The sequence below is a fragment of the Biomphalaria glabrata genome, chromosome 16 (genome assembly GCF_947242115.1).
Source record: "Biomphalaria glabrata chromosome 16, xgBioGlab47.1, whole genome shotgun sequence".
Taxonomy (NCBI): domain Eukaryota; kingdom Metazoa; phylum Mollusca; class Gastropoda; family Planorbidae; genus Biomphalaria; species Biomphalaria glabrata.
Window position 1 is genome coordinate 20246402 of NC_074726.1, and position 24914 is coordinate 20271315.

Below are 24914 nucleotides of genomic sequence, written 5' to 3' on the forward strand. Positions count from 1 at the left end.
AATGTTTTTTTGTTTTCTTTTGTTTTCATTTAAATTTAACTATTGTGAGGATCTGTAGCAATATTTCTATTTAGAAAATAAGAAATGTATATAAATTTATATATATTTTAAGCGCTGTATAATTGGAAATAAAAAAAAAATTAAATTTACTAACAGCATTTATTAAAAAAATAAATATAGGAAACAAAAAAAATTTCAGATCTATGAGTCTGGTCTAGATTACTCTAGTTCTACACTAACTACTGGTCTACTGTCCAGGTCTCTAGGTCTAGATCCACTACTAAATATAGTCTAGATCTGTAAATTATTCTGTTCAAGATGTTCTAGGCTAGTAGACATCTATAAGATTTGATTCAACTTATGTCAATGTAAATTGTAATATACTCCTTCTTCTCAAACATTTTAAACAGCTTTCAATGTTAGCTGTAGATCTATGCATTGTATTGTGTCTGAGTGTGCAACCTAGTTTTGACATGGACTTTATATTATTGTAATATCCAAATCTATATTAAATTTAATGATAATCCAACTGTAAGTGGACATGACATTTTGCTTCATTAAAATGGAACCTATATCTATACATAAGAAGCTACCAAATAATGACAGTATATGTTACCTGTGCCATATATATTCTATAAAATTGATTATCACCTAATATCAATCTTTTGTCAGACTTGAAGTACTACTGGTAGCAGAATGAAATCCCTGCCTCCAACATAATACAAATATTGGTTTGAATCTCAATAAGTTAATTGTTATATCAACTAGATGTATTCTATAAAGGTTAGTTTTTTTGTTTCTTGTTTTAAAACTGTATTTATTTAGAATAATTATATTATTGCCACTTGATGTTAACTGATTTTTTTTCTTATACATTTTGTTGTATATTTTTTTATGTTTCAAGCGATGATGGAGATGCATTCAGTTGAAATATTCTGGAAGATATTCATCGACGAGTTTAACTGCTCTACTCCATACTGTTATCCAAATCTTTAAACAGAGTGTGTGTGATTAAACCTTTAGGAGATATAAAAGTAATTTGAGAAGAGTGCTACTCAATTTACAAAAGTCTATCAGAACAAGCAAATTATACAACGATGTAAACTTGGTGCATTTCCAAATTCAAAAACGTTAATTTGTTAATATAGATTTACAAATCCAGAAAAAAAACTGTTCTATTTTAGCTGCTGTGGGCAATCTTGATGTAATTTTTTCCTTTGCCAGTGTAATTTAATTTTTTTTTCAATTTGGCCAGCAAGAACAACCATCCACCTGAATTAACAAGCTTTCACAAAATCTTAAGAAATGCAGTTTTGAAAAGTTGTAAAAAAATAACGGTTGTGGAGAAAAGATGCTAAAGCACACATAGAATTTCAATTGATAGCAGCAAAAGGAGTTTGTTAATATTCTGGAAAGTTTTAAATCCATTGTTACATTTTGAAGTTTTAGCTATTTTTTCTCAGATTTTTTTGTGCATAATGTCTGTCAGTCTGTCCGTCCGTAATGTTAATATTGAGAAAAAGAACAATTAAAAACTTTAGAAAATTTGATTAACCTTTAATTTTCCTTCCGTAACATCGCAATAGTTTTAAGTATCTATAATAGATTGTTCCGGATGTTTGTATATATAATGAGAGAAAAAGAAAATTGTAGATAAATCTAGGAAGCTGTTTTCTTTAAAATCGAAAAATAATATTAAAAATGATTAGATTTTAAAACGTTTAGCTAGAAAATTAACTGTAATGTATGACAGAAGTGCGATTTTACATAGAGTTAGAATGATTTTTTTAATAAAAATCCGGAACAACCGATATTCGTAAATGAGAAGAAGATTATTTGTTTTATTTACTAGAAGAACAGTTATTTGTGTTAGTAGATATTTTATATAAAATTCGGAACAATTTTGGCGACGATTTGTAAGAAAATTTTAGTAATGTAGGTTGATTTCTTTTTCAAAATCAAATCCGAAACATTCTTAATGTATAAAAAAAATCTCTGTTATGTTTCAGCAAGAAAATTCAATGTAAAATAAGTCTAAAAAGTGTTTTTCAATAATAGTTTCTAGTAAATTACTTCCTTTTTAAAAAAAATTCTGAACGACCTGTTGTCGATATTTTTTAAAACAAAGTCATTTGACATACATTTGTTTTAAATTGAAAATACGGAACGATTTAATATCGATAATTAAGTTAAAGAGTTAAAGTGACGTATTGTCCAAGAATATAAGTGTAATGTAAGTCAATGATGCGATTTCAAACAATCATTTCACATCATTTATTTTTTATGTAACAATTTCAGGAACAACTTCATATTTAATGAAATATTAGTCAGTATAGAGATTTTTATTTAGCATTTATATGCTAGTTACATTAAAAAATGGAAACAACATATGATTGATAAAGTGTTTTGCAACGTTTAAGCACGAAAATTAAATATAATATAAATTAAAGGAGCAAACATACATTCGTTGACATTGATTTCTTTTTACAAAGCAATCCGGAACAATCTATTATAGATACTTAAAACTATAGAGATGTTTCGGAAAGAACATTAAGGTTAAATTAAATTTTAAATTCCTTTTAGTGTTGTTTTTTTTTTTTAAATCTAAACGTGACGGACAGATCGACCAACAGATAAAACGCACAAAAATAAGCGGCTTTTATCCTGATGGGGCACTAAACAAAAAAAAAATCTGCTTATTTAAAAAATGTAATTAGTGTTATTTTTTTTTAAATCTAACCGTAACGGACAAAGCGACCAACGGACAAAACACACAAAAATAAGCTCTTTCATTTTGATGGGGGAACTAAAAAAAATAAAATTAAATCTGATTTTTTTTTAAAGTTTAAGAAATTAGTTTAGCACCGTGTCAAGGTCGGGCTTTACGCTACTACACGAAAGTCGCTGCATAAAAAGTCCATTTTAAAAAATGTGCGTGATATTTACATACAAAGTGCATTCTTAGCCTTTATAAACAAACATAAATGTTTTCTTTTAATTTAAGGAGCTAGTTGAAAAGATAAAATACCTTTAATTAATATTTATATTTGTTGTAAACATTTCTAGTACATTTTTGAAGAATATTTGACTTTGTTATACTGACAATACAGTTGTGTGGTGCATCTTTGTTAGCACATTGTTACATTGCCTCCCTTACATTTACGTCATTGTTTTAGAATTGGTGTATTTTTATGAAAAAATCGCTTGCATAATTAATTTTATAAATTAAACGGTTTGCTTTTAGAAAACCAAAATTAGTCATTGCACCTAAACTTTTCAAGCCGCATTTAATGGTGAAATATTTTTCATATCTCTTCTAGTTTTCGAGATCTGAGTGTGACAGACGGACACACGGGCATTTTGCACAAACCTAATAGCGGCTTTTTCCCCTTACGGGAGCCGCTAAAAAAGATACAAATGTACAACAAATGTTAAATCGGTCCTTTGTATGGTTCAGATATATGGTTAACCACGAAACCAAATATGGAAAAATCCAGACCTTTTAAAAATACGCGTACGACAGATTTAATATAGGTAGCCTTCTGCATACAAAAGTGGGAAAGATCCATATCTCATTATGCTCGAGTATAGAAATACTCCGATAAGTGGACTGCCGTATTCACCATCACAACTACTAGCTATTGTCAAGTATTAGTTTCCAGTCTCAGTTTTCAATATTGAAATTTCAGCTTTAGTCTACAGGACTGATGTCTTCATCTCAGTTGTTCTACTTGATGTTCAAGTTTGTTTTCATGAGTCTGAGGTTCCAAATTCCAGACTGCGGGTTGCTGTGTCCAGACCTGGTGTTACAGTGTGAACTATGAACTTTGGAATTGTCGTCAGTGAACAGTATATGATCTAAAGGCTAGATCTACATGTATTACCAGTTGCTGTTTTGAGATTGAAGGTCTATGTGGTCCATTGTACTACATATTATAGCTAAGGTAATATATTATGTGTTTCATAATTATTTTTATGTATCATTAGAATAAATTCATTATTCTATTTAAATCATCATACACCTCGTTTATTAATGTATGTATATCAGAGTGTGTATGGTGTGGCTGTCGGGCTTAACTTGGGCCTAAAATATTACAAGTCACAAAGTAATATAATTTGTAATTTAAAATCACTGTAATACATAGACACATTAATATTTAATAATAAGACAGTAATTACAAATACAAAAGTCCTGACATGTAATAACTCGAGTGTGAAGTTAAATTCTGAAGTTATACGCCAAACCCGAATTATGGACTATTCTAGCATATTAAGAATAACTTTTGGATCTGTTATACTCGATTCTGTAAATTTTGCTTCAAGGTTAATGAGTGTAGCCATAAAATACTCGCCATTTAGATCTATTATTAGTAAAGGTAACAAGATAACTGGAATTCGCTGTATATAATGCAGTTTTACTCGTGGCAACAAAGTTTAAAATGTTAAATTAACTTTAAAAAAAAACTTTGATCTCTGTGGGAAAAAATATTTTTAAAATGTCAACAAAGTCAACGTACTGATAGACCTAGATCTAGGTTTAGTCTTTGTTATAAATTGAATCCATAAATGTTGAAAAAAATACACCCGTTGACACTATTTGTCAATCAAATATATATTAATGTATGTATTTCAAATAAATTTCGCACCAATTTGCCCCCCCCCAGGTGGGGGTCCGGGGGGATCTTAAAATTCTCCCCCTCCCCCCCCCCCCAGGTACGCCACTGCTCTCTACCCTATGCTCCCTTGGGAGTTTATACATTTATTTACATTTATGTACTTAGAAGAAAAAGTTTCTTGAATTACTACCTACTTGGATGAAACAGGATGGTATGAAAGTTACAGTACACTACACTCTAGTTACCTTACATTATACTTTAGCAACAACACGCTACACTTAAGTTACCTTTTACTACAATTAATTAACCATACACTACACTCAAGCTACCGTATACTACACTCAAGTTACCGTTCTCAAACACATCCACGACAAATCCTTCTTTATTTCAGTCATTATAAGCTATTTACTTCTTTGCAACATCACATTATTTAATATGATAATGGAGAGCCGTTGGTAATTAGGCGCTACAAGCACTCATTATTTTTTTAAAGTCAACCTTAATCAATGACACAAACTCCTTTTATTTCTAATACGTATTAAGCCAGACGGACAAGACATTAAAAGATCACAAGTTTATAAATATCCAGACTACAACATATCTAAGACTAAGACCATCCGGGCATGCTAATTTGACTCATAGTGGAGCCAGGGTACAAACGATTGTAGGAGGAAACGATTAGGCCAAAGGGTAGCAAAAGAAGACTCCCCAGGGGGTGCATAAGAGGGTGCGAGAGCATCACCACAATCTTCTCATAATTCAAGCCTTTCCTCCTCAAGAGGCCGTTACATGGCCTCGAGTAGACAGAACAGTGTACACTATTGTCATTCAAGTCGGTGAGAGGGAGCTCTTGTTTGCTTTTGCTGGCCTAGAGTTCCAAGCGCCAAATGCACCAAAGACTAAGACTAAGACTGCTTTATTGATCCTTATGGAAATTTGTTGTGATTACAAGGACTCTTTTCTGATATAAATAAATTAACACAACAGAAACATTGACATAAATAGAACAGACACAACATAAGGAGTTCATTGAGCGACTAAACACAAATATCTTGATTCTTCTCACGTTTCTTAATCAACAAGTGGCATTGATATTTTATGACCGAGTAAGGAACGAACCAGTTTTTGTACCGCTCGGTTCTAGTTTTGATAAATGTAATTGGACCGCTTATCGACTAGTTGACGTAGTTATTATGGAGCGGGTGGCTGGTGGCTTGCAAGATTTTTCCGATTTTTCTAAGAAAGTTTTGTTATAAAAGCTTAAATTTGGTAGTGTTGTGCATGTGATTTGTTATCTAGAAAGCACAATTAATTTATTTAAAAAATGACCTACTAACAAAAATAAAGGAAAGAATATCAGGAAGCAACATAGCGTTCTGTTGCAGCCATCATTTACTTAAGAGCAAAACAATATCAAGGAAAACCAAGACAATGATAAACAAAAGCGCAATTAGACCATCAGCAATGTATGCAAGTGAGACCTGCTCACTAACAACGACTACCGAGAATCTACTAAATACGTAGGAACGAAAACTTCTTAGGAAAATCTATTGTGCTATACAAGATAAAACGGGGTGGAGGACATGCACTAACCAGGAGACAGTGACAGAAATAAATAAAGAAGAGACTACTTTGGACAGGCCTACTTGAAAGAATGCCAGAGAACAGTGGAACGAAATATGTATACCGGCAAATACTAAAGGTCAGGCGACCCAAGGACAGACCCCGAATGCGATGAACTGATGATGCTAAGGCAGCTCTACAACAGCTTGGGGTTCGGAATCGGAGAGAAAAGGCTCAGATGAGATCTGAATGGAGAAGCAGACCAGATCCCTCCATGGGCTGTAGTGCTCTCGGGATTGGATCAATGGATAGTAAGTCAGAAGGAGTTTAAGAATTTCATTAATTTTCATCAGTTATTTTGTTTGCGGATGACCCTACCGACACATTATATTTCAAAAATGTATACATAAAACAAGATTTGCATCTCCTGACATTTCTTGTTGGGACGCTATTCAACATTGTTGTCATTGTTCTTTTTCATGAAATGATATGTATGTATATACAGTTTTGTTGGTGTGTGTATGTGTGTGTATGTGTGGTAATGTATGTTTGTGTTTGTGTGTATATGTGTGTATGTATGTATGTGTGTATGTATGTGTGTGTAGCCTATGTTTGTATGCATGTATGTATGTATATATATATATATATATATATATATATATATATATATATATATATATATATATATATATATGTATATATATATATATATATATATATATGTATACATATATATATATATATGAATGAATGAATGTATGTCTGTATGTATATATTACATGTAGTCATGTATGTATGTATGTATGTATGTATGTGCATATGGTAGATGGAGGAAGATATAAGTTTAAAAGTTGAAATGGTACAGTTGAGGTAGTGATTATTGTTTTGCAGGTTAGTACTCTGGATGATTTAATGACCAGTAGGAGAGGACCAGTATAAGCATGCTCTCTGGTGGAAAATAAAATTGTCAACTAGTATGGTACTTGTAGATATATTCATAAGAAATATGGAGAAGACATTGAAACATAGAGAAAAAAGGGAACTAAGCCATTACACTTACTCATTATTTTTGTGTGTGTGTAAATATAAATTATTATTCCATGCAGACATGCGAAATGCAAAAGATAGATATATCCAGATACATGGGAACACGCCATAGGTCAACGATACAAACTGTGTATACAGTGTTATATGTGGAATAATAACATTTGTTTTTGTTATTTGAGTGTTAGGTAAGTGACCAGTGATAAGTTCGAAACCAATAAAAGTCTTACCTTGTGTGAATGAACCTTTGGGTTGGTCTTTCTGTTGGACTATTGAATAAAATCAAACCAATAATGTATCAGTTATTTAAAAGTACTTTTTTTGGTAATTATAATTTGTTCACTAATATGGAAATATATTACAAAAATTTAATTCAAACTTCAAAAAAATAAAATAGTCATAAATTTGTTAGAACTATCAAGAAAAATGATAGAGTATTTAGAAATATATGTAAGGATTATCAAATTAGGAATAATAGGGTTCATGATAGATCTATACTGGAAAAGCTGTTAATCATGTAACATACATTTGACATGTGATTGTATGAAAAGTGAGTGAATATAAATGTTCGCTAAAATGAAAGAAGCTCTAAGTACAATATGTTGACGACAGTCTCAGAAGTAATGTGTGCGATAAGTGAACGCAGGAGATAGTGCCATTACATTGAACATTCATCACAAAATGTGACAAGAAATCTATTGGTCTAGATCGATCTATAGATAGATAGATAGATGAATAGACATATAGATAGATAGATAGATAGATAGATAGATAGATAGATAGATAGATAGATAGATAGATAGATAGATAGATAGATAGATAGATAGATAGATAGATAGATAGGTAGGTAGGTAGATAGATAGATAGATAGATAGATAGATAGATAGATAGATAGATAGATAGATAGATAGATAGATAGATAGATAGATAGATAGATAGATAGACAGACAGACAGACAGACAGAAAGATATATATATATATATATATATATATATATATATATATATATATATATATAGATAGATAGATAGATAGATAGATAGATAGATAGATAGATAGATAGATAGATAATAGATAGATAGATATAGATAGATAGATAGATAGATAGAGATCTAATAAACAATTATGAAAACGCTTTTAAAAAAATTTATTAAGATAAATTAACACAGACACTCACAAAGCTACAAATATTAAAGATATTTCTATAGTATTAACTAATTTATTCTAAACATTTAGGTTATCGGCCTAGCCAGTTAATTATTATTAGTCTATACAAATATCATTTAGAGAGGATAACAAAACAAATGAGAAGAAATGAATAAACTATATTTAAAAAAATGCAAGATAAATATATACAAGAACAACAGCGAACATGGCATACTATTGTAAGAAACTAAACATAAATATTGTGAAGATGTATAATTGACCACTCATTGGAATAGAGAGAGAGAGACCAGGGCGCTATGTAGAAGAAATCTCAGCCTTCTCTAATTCTTCCATCAAATGTGCCTTCTCTCCATAACGGGTATTGTCTGTCAGGAATACCTTACAAATAACCATGTTCTTCGGAAGTCTAGAATTACTGCACCGGGGTGGGGGGTGGGGGGGACGACAGCGTGTCCAGAGAGTGAAGTAACTGAGCTCAGATCATTGCCCAATGAGTATAGTAACAGAGATCAGATCATTGCCCATTGAGTATAGTAACAGAGCTAAGATCATTGCCCATTGAGTATAGTAACAGAGCTCAGATCATTGCCCATTGAGTATAGTAACAGAGCTCAGATCATTGCCCATTGAGTATAGTAACAGAGCTCAGATGATTGCCCATAAGTATAGTAACAGAGCTTAGATCATTGCCCATTGAGTATATTAACAGAGCTTAGATCATTGCCCATTGAGTATAGTAACAGAGTTTAGATCATTGCCCATTGAGTATAGTAACATAGCTTAGATCATTGCACAGAGTGTAGTAACGTTGCTGAGATCATAGCTAAGACAGTGTAGTAACAGAGCTCAGATAATTCCCAACACACGCTACATTGATAATATTGTCACTATTTTGATAAAGAAAATTATACGGCAACGTAGAGCCGAAACTTAGACCAAGTCCTAAATGTCTTAACAATGGTCAACAGAATCCAACTCAGCCCGATGTATACAGAATCTAAATGTCTCAAAAATAACGCATTCTTTTTATCTCAAAATTCTGGAAGCTTAGCGTCGGTCTTTATCATTTACATTATCAGATAATAGTTACAAATTACTGTTCTTATATCTATAAGACTTAACAGAAACATTAATGTTACTTGTAGCAACATTCCTTTCAATAAAAATAAATACAAAATAATAATCCTTCATGCAATGTACCATTCATTCTTGGCATGTGTTTCACTACAATTGTGTTTGCTAACTTATTGGACACAGATAATGAACAACAACAAAAAAAAAGACTTAAAATAAAAAGTGAATTATTAAGTCCACATTTGTCATGCATTCTAATTATATAACCATTAACAATCTAGAAGTGCCGTGTGCAAAAGTGTGCATTTTGAAGAATATTTGTTTAAGCATGAGCAGCCTACAGTACAAAAAGTGTTTGTGCTTGACCTTAGTTAAAAAGTGAGAGTATTATTCTTGTGACCTCTTGATAAGAGCATTCCTGAGATGCTTACATGTGTCCAACATTCTGACCACATCTTTGGTAGCGTTGCGCAGTTCCGAGTAGGTCTTCAATCCCTTGACATCTGTCGTCGCCAGCTGTAGCTGTGACAAATCTTTGAGCCCTATCCCGTAGGCCCGAATTATTACACCCACGCTTGTCAGCTGCTGGGCCATGGCGGCGATTTGATCTTGCTCCAAGCCAGAATTAGCGTCCGTTAAGATGATCACCCATCTCATGGTGTTGGGGGGAAGTTTCTTTTGGCCAAACAGCTTGGTTTTGGTGATGTTAAGACCGCTGGCTAGATTTCCAAACTTTGATTTGGCAGCTTTGATTTTTCCCAAGCCTTTGAGGAGCGTGTCTTTGGTTTTAAATTTGTTAAAATTGAAGGCAATTTTGCCGTTTTTCCTGTAGGTTACAGCAGCCACTTTGACTTTGCCCGATTCTATGTTCGTCTTCTCTATGACCTCCTTCATAAAGTGGAGATAATGCTGAAAATTTGTTTTGTTGATTTTCGGCGAGGTGTGTATTAAAAAGACGAGCTCAAGGTTGTCAGCTGTTGGTAAATATAAGAGGAACAAACAATGAAAGGGGAAGTAACAAGATCACCTCTAAGAAAACACAGAACCTTAAATAGAGTTTCATAAAAGCATAGGCTCTAAACATAAGCTAAAACACAACACAGCAGTCGGCAACCTTTTTGGTTTGGACGGCTACACACATTTGAAAAACCTTGCGGCGAGATGCACAAAAGTGGGAAACAACATTTGAAAACATGAACAAGATATTCTCAATAGTCACTCTGTGATAAACATAATTTGAATAAAAGTAGGACATTGCATATGCCTAAAACTGTATCGGATATTTTGTTGGGTAAAAACAGCAAACACTATTTACAGTTAAATTTACAGTACTGTTTTGGAAGCCCATTAGTCCATCCAAAAATATTGGGTAGCAGACATGCCATGGCGAAGTAAAGGAGTTGATCAATGTGCTGGCCACATGACACCCTCGTTAACCAACAGAAACAGATGCAGGTTAATTGACATCAACTACCACATAGATAACAATGTCTGAAAGGGGTATCTTTGAATTAGAGTAAGGGGGTGAACTCTTAGCTTGGAGCTTCCACTCACTCGAATACGGTATTGTAGGAATGAAGCCATGCTTGGTGAGGAATCCTATAGCAAACCTAAGGTCGCTTAACTTCTTCATCAACAATTTTAAACAGATCCTCTCTGGTACGTGTACCTGGCATATTGACACAAGGGCTAGTTCTTCACAAGGGTCAAAGTATTTAGTTAGATCTCATACAAGCTGCACTGTAGTGTCTGAAATGTCTGAGCTTTCGAATAGAACCAGAGAAATGTTTCATTATAAGAGCTAACTTCATCAAAGTTTTTTAGTTTTCCAGGTCCCTGTTCATGTAGAAAGACATTTTAGAGCTAACTTCATCAAAGTTCTTTAGTTTTCCAGGTCGCTGTTTATGTAGAAAGACTTGCCTTGACTAACTTTATTCATACTTGCCAATATTGATTTCCTCACGACCTCAAGATCGTAAAAGGATGTGAATGTTTTGCGATAACCTCGGATACTTTAGACCTAGCACTATTACCTGCGTCATCTGAACACAGTATATTATAATCAAAACTCTGTTATGCATAGGACGGGATTTAAATAATTTTTAACACCTTAATCAACAACAGGCATTTTTTTCTTTTTGATCTTTCTTCAAAATGAATGAAAATATCCATGGAACTAATTTTTCTTTGGGAGGGGGGGGGGCTTGGGGTGGAGGTCAAAAACGTGGAGGCCCGAAGTTTTATTTTTCCTATTCTGACTGCCGTACTGTCGCGCCAAGCAAAACAAACGTTTCTTCTGCTCCCCAAAGAAAACATTTTCAGTTCAACTTCCGTTCAACATTTTTCCTTCCGTGACGTAACGGTTGAATGGACTCCACTACACATCCTCTCCCCATGCTTGATACTGCCCGTACCCTCGGTTGAATGTACTCCACTACACATCCTCTCCCCATGCTTGATACTGCCCGTATCCTCGGTTGAATGGACTCCACTACACATGCTCTCCCCATGCTTGATACTGCCCGTACCCTCAGTTGAATGGACTCTACTACACATCCTCTCCCCATGCTTGATACTGCCCGTACCCTCTCCGACAGATGCCATAGTTTAGTTCCGTTTCAGATAGTAAACACTTCCATGGTCATTTCCAGGTCATATGACGCCATGCTACTGCGCAGATTATGCGTTTCCTTAAATGTCGTAAAATTTGATTTGAAAACTAAAAGTGACGTCTTCGTTTATGAATCACTGGAAGATCAGATAACAGCACGTTTGATTGCAATTTAAAAAATAATTAGTAAAAAAAAAAATGTGTATTGTAATATTTATCTACCATCTCATTAATTTTTATTCTATTACTTTGACATTAATCATGTGCATTAACAAATCATAATTGTTTTAAAATAAAACTTTTAAACAAGTGATAAATATTTCTTTTAATTGAGGCACGGAAACCTTCGGTAAACTACAAATACACAGCATCTCTTGTGTTGCAAACCCCCTGAACAGTTGAGTTTACATCCGTGCTAAATATTCTCTTGACATACTCTGAGATGAACAACTTCTCAATAAACGGCAGACTACCCAATCAAATGGAGATCACTTTTTCTACAATATTTATTTGTGATAAATACCGTCGTCATGGTGATAAGAGTTCCATGTAGTAGAGCGCGTCAAAAACAAAACAAAAACAAACAGAAAGCCTAACAAGGTTTAAACGTCTAGACAAGTGGGGCTCATCAATAGAGTTATTTACTCGATTTTGTATCTACTCGATTTCGTCTTCTCAGGGAGACGGTTTCAAGTCTAAATTGTTAATATTAAATTTTACATACATATTTTTTTTTTAAAAGCACGATCATTTTTCTTGTACTTCTGTATTCCAATATTAGATCTGTTCTAGTCCCCCGGCCAAAAAAAAAAAAAGACTTGGATTTCTATTGTGTGTGTGTGTGTGTGTGTGTTTGAGTGTTCGTTTGAAATATAAGAAAAAAAAAGACTTTGTAGATTTATTTTTAACATTTAGGGAACGCTTCTAGTATTTATATTCTACTTTATAAGTCAGACCAAAATGTTTATCTATCAAATAACCTGCCAGGAAAATCCTTTTTATATCAAGCTTAATGAATCAAATAAAAAAAAATGTGGTTGTTTATATATATATATATAAATATATCTTTTTCATTATTGAATACAAATGATAAATGACAAATGAGCAACAAGTAGGCCTACTCTGAAGTGATGGGTAACAAGCACTACTGTGGATCTCCTTCAGACCTTAAGACACACGTGACTAGACTTTTCATGACAGTGTTACCAAATAGTACACTTACACTTACCAAAGAGCTTATATCAGGTGGAAATAAAATACCACTTTGATAAAGATTTCAAGTAGACACAGTTTTTGAGAGAAAGTGAAGGAGTTAAAGGGCTATAGGAAGAAGAAAGATGGTAATTAAAACAATAAGAAAGGGAGAGAATTCTAAAGAGAATACGAAAATAGAGAAATGAGATATAAGTAGGTATGTGGGAAAGAGAGAGAGAAAGGGAGAGAGACAGACAGACAGAGAGAAGGAGAGAAAATGTGAGAGAGAGAAAGAGAGATAGAATTAGATAGACAATAAGAGAGAGAGAGACAATGAGAGAGAGAGAAAGAGAGATAGAATGTGAGAGAGAAAAAGAGAGAGAGAGAGAATTAGAGAGACAATGAGAGAGAGAAAGATAGAGAATGTGACAGAGAGAAAGAGAAAGAGACAAAGAGAGAGAAGGAGAGAGAATTTAAGAGAGAGAAAGTGAGAGACAGTGAGAGAGAGAGAGAAAAAGAGAGAGACAGAGAGAGTTAAGCAGAGAGAATGTGAGAAAGAGAAAGAGAGAGACAGTGAGAGAGATAAAGACAGAATGTGAGAGAGAGAAAGGGAGATAGAATTAGAGAGACAATAAGAGAGAGAAAAAGAGAGAATTTAAGAGAGAGAAGGAGAAAGAATTAGAGATACAATGAGAGTGAAAGAGAGAGAAAATGAGAAAGAGAGATAGAATTAGAGAGACAATGACAGAGAGAAAGAGAGAAAATGTGAGAGAGAATGGGAGAGAGAATGAGAGAGAATGAAAGAGAGAAAGAGAGATAGAATTAGAGAGCTAATGAGAGAGAATGAGAGAGAATAAGATAGAGAATGATATAGAGATAATGAGAGAGAGGGTGAGAGGGTGAGAGAGAATGAGAGAGAGAATGAAAGAGAGAATGAGAGAAAGAGAATGAGATAAAGAATGAGAGAGAGAAGAGAGAATGAGAGAGAGAAGAGAGAATGAGAGAGAGAGAGAATGAGAGAGAGAATGAGAGAGAGAGAATGAGAGAGTAATAGAGAAAGAAAAAATGATTAAGAGAGAAATGAAGAGACAAAGAGAAAGTTACGGTAAAAAATTGAGAGAAAGAAAAAAAAGAAATCAAGAACTCCAAAAGAAAACAACAAGAAGAAACTGAGGACCTCTTCTTTCAATCAAGTTGACGAGATTGTCTTGTGGTCACTACATGGTCAAACGACACATTTAGTAGTACTTACGTTCTGTTGCTTCCTCATTCATCATGAGATCCTCGCCTACAAAGAAAACAAAAATGTTCGTGAGTCACTAGAAATCCAATATCACTAGAGAAGTTTGAAATTAAAAATATGCTTAAACCCTTACCCAAGATTAATATTTGCGCATGCATGGGATTATCTTTTTCAAATATCCTTTAGACTTATAACCTACTTAGGTTAAGATGCAAAATCTAAATTTAGAATAGATTTTTAGACATTGCACTTCAAGTAAATTAATAAATAAATAATACAATACCTTTGCAGACAATTAGTAAAACGCCAATCAGCAGGCCTAGGCTCCATTGACCAAGGCGCGCCATTTCTGACTGAAACAAAAGAATAATAATAGTGAGTTGAAAATAAACAATTTTGGGAGTTTTTTTTTTTTATATTTTTTATCATGAAAAACTTGTGAATACATAACACACAATAACTGGCAGAAACAATAACATTTCAAAGAGAGAAAGAGAGAGAGAGAGAGAAAGAGAGAGAGAGAGAAAGAGAGAGAGAGAGAGAGAGAGAGAGTATAAGTAGACCTTAAAGAAAGAGAAGTCGTTTGAAGAACTTCAAATTACTTTTTCAAAAGAGGCTAAAATAAAAAAGAAACAAAGATATTGGATAGAAAAAAAGAGAAAGAAAAGATAAGGATACTAATACTGGGTTTAGATCTTAATAATGCAATCCCTACTGGATTCATCTCCCTAATAATGTAGTCCCTACTGGGTTTAGCTCCTAATAATATAGTCCCTACTGGGTTTAGCTCCTAATAATATGGTCCCTACTGGGTTTAGCTCCTAATAATATAGTCCCTACTGGGTTTAGCTCCTAATAATATAGTCCCTACTGAGTTTAGCTTCTAATAATATAGTCCCTACTGGGTTTAGCTCCCAATAATATAGTCCCTACTGGGTTTAGCTCCTAATAATATAGTCCCTACTAGGTTTAGCTCCTAATAATATAGTCCCTACTGGGTTTAGCTCCTAATAATATAGACCCTACTAGGTTTAGCTCCTTATAATGCACCCCCTACTAGGTTTAGCTCCTAATAATATAGTCCCTACTGGGTTAAGCTATTAATAATGTAGTCCCTACTGGGTTTAGATCTTAATAATGCAATCCCTACTGGATTCATCTCCTAATAATGTAGCCTCTACTGGGTTTAGCTCCTAATAATATAGTCCCTACTGGGTTTAGCTCCTAATAATATAGTCCCTACTGAGTTTAGCTCCTAATAATATAGTCCCTACTGGGTTAAGCTCCTAATAATATAGTCCCTACTGGGATTAGCTCCCAATAATATAGTCCCTACTGGGTTTAGCTCCTAATAATATAGTCCCTACTAGGTTTAGCTCCTAATAATATAGTCCCTACTAGGTTTAGCTCCTTATAATGCACCCCCTACTAGGTTTAGCTCCTAATAATATAGTCCCTACTGGGTTAAGCTATTAATAATGTAGTCCCTACTGGGTTTAGATCTTAGTAATGCAATCCCTACTGGATTCATCTCCTAATAATGTAGCCTCTACTGGGTTTAGCTCCTAATAATATAGTCCCTACTGGGTTTAGCTCCTAATAATATAGCCCCTACTAGGTTTAGCTCCTTATAATGCACCCCCTACTAGGTTTAGCTCCTAATAATATAGTATCTACTAAGTTTAGCTCCTAATAATATAGCCCCTACTAGGTTTAGCTCCTTATAATGCACCCCTACTGTGTTTAGCTCCTAAAAATAGTTTCTACTGGGTTAAGCTATTAATAATGTAGTCCCTACTGGGTTTAGCTCCTAATAATGTAGCACATACTGTGTTTAGCTCATAATAATATATCCCACTACTGGATTTAGCTCCTAATAATGCACTCCCTACTGGGTTTAGCTCCTAATAATGGTGTCCCTAATAGGTTTAGCTCCTAATTTATTTTGCAGATTAACTTGTTAGACTTAAAGAGTAAGCCATTCCTCTAAGCTTGTTATGCCTCTGATTAGTGTTTGTTCCAAAATTATTTATGAATCATTGTAGTGGTGCTCGGCTAGATACTTATTTTGGCCAACTTTCTTAGTCATTTAATTTTGTGATTCTATTAAACCTACTTATACCTATATTTATGTGATAATTTGACAAGCAAATTATGAAGAACGAGGAAGCTTGATGGCGATGTAAGTCTCAAATCTAGCGTATTAAAACTGAGTCGTTTATATTTCTTCAATACAGTCTAGATGTTTGATACAGTAAAAAAATTATTTGGTTGAAAGAAATATCAAAACAAAAAATATCTAGACCAGTACGGAATGAAAATCACATGATTAAATATTGACACTGTTCAAACTCAGAATGATAAATATCCAACTAGTAAAACAAGACACAAAGTTTTCCGTTAATGAAATTGCTTACACAGCGCTGATTGGTAGAGTACTAGGATGTCGAGTAGTTTATTTCATACCAGCTGTAAGTAGATGTAATACAACCACGGAAGTAGGCCCTTCAGGGATTTTTATATTTAGAACTGGGCGGGCTGTGATCACGTGACCAAAACAATGACCACGCCGTAGAGAGAATGAAAAGACAGTTTGAGGCGGACACACAAAGAGAGAGAACTCTGACTGTTAAAAAGCGTGTTGTTGTTTTTAAGAAATAAATATGAGCAAAGATTAAACAGTACACCAACGGTCTACAAAAGTCAATGAAAAATAAAAACAAAACAAAAAACATGTCATCTGTGATGGTCAAGCTATATAAGACCTTACAGTGATGATTTATGTCTTATTTGTAGGAAGTTAGTCTACATTTGTTATTCCTGTTTATTGGTGTAATTATCGTCTATCACATTTAATAGCGTGTTTATTATTTATCATATATTTATATATATATATATATATATAATAGATAGATAGGTAGATATATAGATAGATAGATATTATTTTCAGTGTATTCAGTCCTTTCAATTTTGGGGTATCTTCTGTACAGTAGTATCGGTTCTCTCTGGAGTTAATGGAACGACAGCAGACATCCCGACAAAAATGCCTATTCTGAGGTGTCTGCAGTGCACTATCCTGCTACTCTGCTATAACAATGTTTAGGTTGAATATCAAATCTACAATTGGAAGTTATTAAATGGAACCAAGTGACTGGTAGACAAACAAATCAATGTATGAAATGATTTATTAGGGTTTGGGTTAAACCTCAAATGACTGTAGTTTGCTTCAATTTTGTGTTAAGTCTGTTGCTTGAATTGTCGTAGATTTTAAATCTTTGTTTTTCCTGATTGCAAGAGTTTTTTTTTTTGTTTTTTTTTTTGGATATCTCCCATGCCTAAGGAGAATCTTTAAAATAAGCTGACAATATAAAATGAACAACGATAGAAAGTGCTGAGAAGATCAAGGTGCCAGGACATCCGGGCTGTTATCAGCGTCTGACGCCTTGGCTGGCTTGGTCACGTTCACGTTGACTTCCTCGTGACATTTAGTATAGTGATCTTACAGAAGGACAGAAGGCAGGAGAGCCGCTGGTCGTATACTAATGTTTTGCAAAACTCGACATAAAGCTCTTCAAAATCGACACTAACAGTTTGGGAAAAAGTGGCACTAGATAGATCCACATGGAGAGCGAGCATAAGGGAAGTGTCCCGGATTGCAGATGCCATAAGAAACAGTAGTAGAAAGACGGGTGAAAGTGCAACAGCCCATGATGACTACAGAGGCCCAATCTCTGATCGCAGCTGTGTATCAAAGATTGGCCTCTTTAGTCAAACAAGAAGTTGCAAAGGGAAAAGATAATCTCTGGAGACATAAAATGCCACAGACAATTAAGTAAAACTTTAAACATTGTAGCCACGATGGTTTTGGTGTTAAACGCTATGACAAGTCGAAAGGAATTTATAGTCATAGCAGAATCGTGATCACGAGAAATTTCTAGTCATACGAAATTCTTTAGATAACATATTCTTCGTCGTAAAAGATACGTAGTCATAGCAGATTTGTAGTCACAAAAAATTCTTTGCCTAAAAAGAGTTGTAGTAATATGAGATTTTATGTCATTAGATATTCGTAGTCATGCCGTTGGTCATTGTACTGCCCACAAAAATTCTAGCACCACTGAAACAGATGACCTTTACATCAATTGCCTCATAGATAGCAAGGTCTGAAAAAAGCGCATATTTTGTTTTGTATATAAGGTCGTAAGTTATCCGTAGTCATGGGTTATTCGTAGTCTTGATTTGTCCATATTTACAATGTATTATACGTTAGTCGTAATCATATTTTAGTTGTAGTCATATTATATTCGAAGCCTTGAGAAATTCTCAGTGTTAATATAGTCGTAGAATATTTCTAGTCAAAACTGATTTTAAACATACCTACAACGAATACGAATTTTTGTGTGTGTGTGTGTGCTAGGTAGTATTAAAGAAGCTTTCATTCAAGTTTCTATAAAACATTTAAGATTTATTTAAATGAACAATGGATGAAGATGGTATTAAGAGGCTATTACAAAGACCATAATCCTCAACAGGTGTAATGAAATAATTAATGCAAGGGGGCAGACATTGAACTAATTATTATAACAACCCATCCTCCATGTGATTGGATTCGAACCTTTCAATAAAGTCCAGTAGGGAATCGGTGCCGAAGATTGTTGGAGAGGCTTTGTCCAATGAACAGGCTTGGACCGGGAGCTTCTCACCGTAAGTCCTGTCTTAGGGTTTTAGCATTAAGGACCATGGACCGAGTGAGAGGACCGTACCGCGTATATAGCGCCTAGTTCCTGGTTCCCAATAGCTAGAGGTGGCCGAGGGCAGTGCTAATTAAGAGGACTTTGCCTCATATTCCTATATTATACTATTCTGTGCAGAGATCTCCTATAGGTAACAGGACAATGATGTTGACCCCCTTTGTGGAATGGTGTGGCGGACGTTTTTTTTTGAGGACCCAGACTCAGTTGGCCAGGTATCCTATCACTAGACCACCATTATATAACAGTTAATTTGGTACCAATAAGTGATAGGTGTTAAAAAGTACAAGACTAATTTTCCAAATTGTGAAAACCCTTTAGACAAAATTTTGTACAGAGTCCTTTGCTTGGGTTCAACTGCGCAGCAACACTCAATGCTTAGTTGGTATGACAAGACAGACTGACATATCCGAAATGTACACACAAAGACGGTTAGATTTTGAAATCTGTTTTCTTGTAATGAATAGTTCTGATAAAGCAAACTATTGTAGAAATCTATACCTCTAGTTTGATGAAACAATGGTGTGGAGATTATGCTTTTGTTTAAGAACAAGAAACTAATTAGCGAGTAAAGACTTAATTTGTGTTGGTTTGGTACACAGTTTGGGACACAAGGTTATAAGCAAACATTTTTGTTATTCTTAAGTTAAAACAAAATATCTATCTATCTATCTATCTATCTATCTATCTATCTATCTATCTATCTATCTATCTATCTATCTATCTATCTATCTATCTATCTATCTATCTATCTATCCATCTATCTATCTATCTATCTATCTATCTATCTATCTATCTATCTATCTATCTATCTATCTATCTATCTATCTATCTATCTGGTTTTCAATAGCTATAAGTATATATGTATATCTATATATATTCGCCATAGAAACAGATGACCTTTACATCATCTGCCTATAGATCGCAGGGGGAGATTTTTTACACCCCCCCCCCCAATATTCAATCTATCTGAATCTTCCAACCGTATCAGATTTATCAAGTTGGAATGACGTCATATGAATTGTTTTTAAATGTCTATATATTGCGCAATATCTTAAGAGTGTAATGTTTTCATTGGTCGATCTTCAATGTGGGTGTGGTCCTTCACCAAACACTTGGCATGAATGAATGCACTATTTCCTTAGAACGCCGTCTCTCTAATTAAGATGTTATTTAAGCAGAACTGCGCCACAATTTTTTGGTCAAAGTTACAACAAGAACTAGGCTTTCATATTCCTTCCTTTTTAGAAGCTAAAAAAATGTTGTTTTCTAGATGTTTTTAATATTGTTTATATTTCCACCCGTACTTGGCCCACTGACCCAGGCTCTAATAGGCTGGTGCACTCTAATAATCGCACCACTTCACTAGGACTTCTGATTGTTCTTGCATCATAATTAAAGTACATTCAGTTAACTTTCATCACCATTTGCGCTCTGTGATGTAAGGATGCGAGCAACCTTGATTCTCTACTTTACCTGTCAGAAGTCATAGCAAGGCTCGGTTCCTTTATTGAAAGACTTTGTGCTTGCGACCTTTACGGAAATTCCCCTTGTGACCGAAGAATAATATTTAAAACTGTTACTATTTCCCTACCGATGTGGCTGAGTGATAAAGCTCTTGTCCTCTGAACCAATTGGAGGAGGCTACTTGAGTCTACCTGGCATCAGCTGGATCTGCTTGACACTACAGACGTGATCTATTACGTTCTCTGTTGGTAGGTCTGGTGATATCCACATTGCCTTGTGTATTCAATTGTGAGGGAAGATAGTTCCTCCAATCACAAAGTTGCTCGTGTCCTTTAACCGACATGCGTCATAAGCCTTCCATCTGGAGGTCAATCTTCTCCCAGGTTCGTGACTTCTGTTGATTTGCTGTTCGGTGTTTCTGTTCCTAGTGGTTTTCCTACAGGGTAGGGTAGCTAGCCCTATTCTCAACCCTCCTCCTTTCTCAGCCGGGCTTGGGACCGGAGTTCTCATTAGCCAAGTTAACACTAAAATCAGACTGTTGCACTCCTAGTTCATGGCCACTTTCTCATACGCTTGACCTCTGATTGTTGAATTAGACAGTAGGAACCTAGCAATGGTATTGAAATGCAACAGAAAGATCCTATATATTACTTACTTAAAACTAATCACAAACGTATAGATCAGAAACAAAATTAATACAGAGATCTGACCCCACGATGACCTATAAACTAAGGTCAGAAAACGTAAACTTAAACTAAATGGCAATATCACTAGATCCTTAGGGCTCAAAAAGATCTTCCTTCAGGAACAATACCAGGAAAAAGAAGAAGAGGCTGACAGAGAAAGCGATGGGAAGATAACATAAAAGAATCTGCCCAAAGCAAAAGACAGATGGGAATGAAGAAAGACGATCGACACTTGTGTGGTGCCCCAGCAAACTAAGGGATAAAGAAAGGCAGTGAAGTTGGAGCATGTCTATAAATAGATCTAAACATATTTACAGTAGCCGATGTTATTTTTTGCGCTATCATTAATTGCTCATTAACTCTTTCTCTCCTAACTGACGATACCAGCTTTGATTCCACCAGAATGTGGTAAATAATTACGGAGAAAAAGAGTTAAATGCTGAGTTTTAAGTATTAATCTGAAGAGATTGATTCTAAGTTCAACTTTGTTAAAAAACTGAATGTGTAGATATTACATTGAAAACATTTTCTTACACAATTACAATATCAGAGTTCATAGCAGCTGAGCAGTCGTTAGAGCCACCTGCCCAAGTGGTGACTGATCTTTACCTCCTGGCACGAGCTGTTGCTAGCACAATTAACGAATCGCTTAATTGATGAAAGAGCTGGTCAATTGACCTACACAGGGCGACCTTTTCATGGCTATTTTTAACCTGGACGTCGGAGTGGACATTTGACTGACTCCTGTTTTATTTAGCATAATTTTCGTAACTAGAAGATACAATAATAATACTTATAATGTAAAATATTAATGTAAACATGAGACAACTATAAGAATGAAACTATTTTAAACAGTGATATATTCATACAGAAAGATAGATAGATAGATAGATAGATAGATAGATAGATAGATAGATAGATTGATAGATAGATAGATTGATAGATAGATAGATTGATTGATTGATAGAATATATATAGATAAATATTTGACTTTGTACGTAACAGAAAAATATACATTACAGTTGATTCTTGATGGTCTTACAGTTGATAATCCGACATACCCAGAAACTCAACGCTTCGCGGAATTCATGCAATTAATGAACAACATAGGCGTAGTCGGGAAGTTCCAACCCTGTAAGGGGGGATTTTGTGACTGTCATTTTTGTGTGTGCTTTAATTTGTTTATTGTAAGATTTTAATGTTAAACTATTGCTTTCTCCAGCGCAACCAAGTGGGTTTACAGTTTAAAATCCCCCATAGAAAAAAAGGAAATGACAGTCTCTGAATTCTTTGAGCGTAGCAAAGAGGGGTTTGATCCCCCCCCTCTACATAGGGTATTGAGTTTAAAACCCATTATTTAATATAAAACTAAAGCTAACAACGTCAGCAAATTATGTGAGCGTAGCCAAAAACGTTTTGAGTTTTAAACCCCCTTTGAGTTTAACCCCCCCCCCAACAGATGGTTTCCATGATAAGTGGGGGTTTGAGTTTAACCTCCCCCCCCCCTACACAGGATTGTAGTAGCTTAGTGAATATGAATAAGACAGGGTGGTTATGGGAATGACAATAAAGTTGAAAAGTTCAGTCTTAAGTTGAAACTGGATGATGAGCTATTCAAGTTACACATTAAGACATGCCTGCCATTGAGGTCAAAAGTGATACTCTACAAAAGAATCTGGTGGATCAGTAAAGATGGACCACATTCCTCTGTAAATGATCGCTTCAATATCTATTCCACACGTTCATACAATATGAATCTCTAGATCTACCCGCATGCCACTTCTGCTCGGTATGCATGACTTCCTGATTGTTATCAACATGTTTCGCTGCCTGGTTGTTCCAACACTTCAAAGTCAATAGAGACAACACATCTGTACTTAGCAACACGTTTCGCTGCCTGGTTGTTCCAACAAAGTCAAGACAACACATCTGTACTTCGCGCGTTCTCAAATTTCATATTTTTATTTATTTTTATCATTTTTAAGTTTCCCGAGCAAAACTATGCAGATCAAAGCCCCTGTTATAATGTTATAATATATAACTTATCTGCTCTTTGCGTCACGTGAGATTGGTTTTACGATATTTTACATATCATTACTAGGAGATGCTTAGTGTTTTAATGGAAGGCTTTGAATACAGAATAGTGCAATCTTTGCTTAAAGAAGTCTCTTTCTTATATCAATCTCCTAGTGCGAGGACATACGAGGAAACATTTTGTGTTATAAGTTTCTCTGCATCTCTGTGAAAAGTTTGAGATCATTTGGCTACGAGGACTTAGGACACAAACTTCTAAAATTTTATAATGAATCAGACTAAACATGAGTATACTGTTCATAAAGAATCTTAGTACTTCTATGTTGCTTCTTTTCAAAGCTTCTATCAACTCAGTTTGTCTGTCTAGTAAAAAGTTTGAATATATTATTTCTCCCATTTCCCATTCTCGAATCAAGTAGAAATTTTGCAAAGTTTTTCACAGTCTATGACAATACACAAATCAATCAAAAAATTAACAAATTAGTTAATCATTGAGTACAAAATAATAAATTTTGCTTAATTTAGCAGAGAGGAAGCTAAACCATGTAATTTTCAGAGAAAAGGAAGATATTGGCGGTTCTTTCCCTTAGATAAACTTTGTTTTTTTTGTTTTTTTTGTTTTTCTGTTGCTTGTTTTTACCCCAGATCTTGGTATTTATGCGTGTTTATGTGTGTGTGTGTGGCTCTCTGAAAGGAAGCATAGCAAAAGTTTGACATGAAATTGTAACCAGGATTATCCTCTCTTTGTTTCTTTGTTTAGTTTTTAATTTATTCAAATCTGATTTTTATGACCATATAAAAAAAATAACAGAAAATAATTAGTAGAAATAAAAGAATGATAGAAAGTAAATAAAAAGTAACAAAACAAGCAGAAAAGAAATACTTATTAAATACAATGCTTATCTAAACGAGGGAACCGCAAATTACTTCGATTTAGCTGAAAATTACCGGATTTATCTCCCCTTCTGCTATAAAAGACAAAACTAATTAATTAGTACTTATTGATTTAGTAATTGTTTAGTTTTTGGATTGATTAGTGCATTGTTATTGATCATGAATAATTATGCAAAATTTCAACGTGTCAAAACGTAATAAGGGGAATAAATCCATATATTAATCTATAACTCTCATTGACTAGCATTTATTCTCCTTATTTTGAAATCAAACAAAATAATGAATTAACAAAAATTAATTAACTAATTATTTAAATTTTAAAATTGATTCATGTCTTGTCGTGTAATGAATAGTTGGAAAACGTTTTAATGGCAAATGGGAGAAAAAATTCTCAAACTTTTTACCAGAGAGACAGACGAACAGACAGACAGAGAGACAGAGTGAGTTGATATAAGTTTTGTAAAAAAAAGGGATATTGAATAGACTTTAAAATAAATAGATAACCAAAAATGTTCTTTTGCATGTTTATTAATTCAGAATTGAAAAATATTATAACCTAATCCACATCTC

The 24914-nt window shown here is 34.2% G+C and overlaps 2 protein-coding genes across 2 annotated transcripts in view; both read right to left on the reverse strand.

Annotated features, from left to right (window-relative positions):
• LOC106066853 (uncharacterized) overlaps positions 1 to 24914 on the reverse strand; it is a 443149-nt gene that overhangs the window by 241547 nt on the left and 176688 nt on the right. The window lies entirely within an intron of this gene.
• The window catches only part of LOC106069597 (collagen alpha-3(VI) chain-like), a 130665-nt gene that overhangs the window by 56454 nt on the left and 49297 nt on the right, over positions 1 to 24914 (reverse strand). The window contains exons 2-5 of the mRNA XM_056013587.1: positions 14796 to 14865; positions 14522 to 14557; positions 9896 to 10438; positions 7454 to 7492 (exon numbers count right to left, since the gene is read on the reverse strand). Of these exons, the coding sequence (XP_055869562.1) occupies positions 7454 to 7492; positions 9896 to 10438; positions 14522 to 14557; positions 14796 to 14859 (682 nt within the window). The 5' untranslated portion in view covers positions 14860 to 14865. The remainder of the gene's footprint in view (positions 1 to 7453; positions 7493 to 9895; positions 10439 to 14521; positions 14558 to 14795; positions 14866 to 24914) is intronic.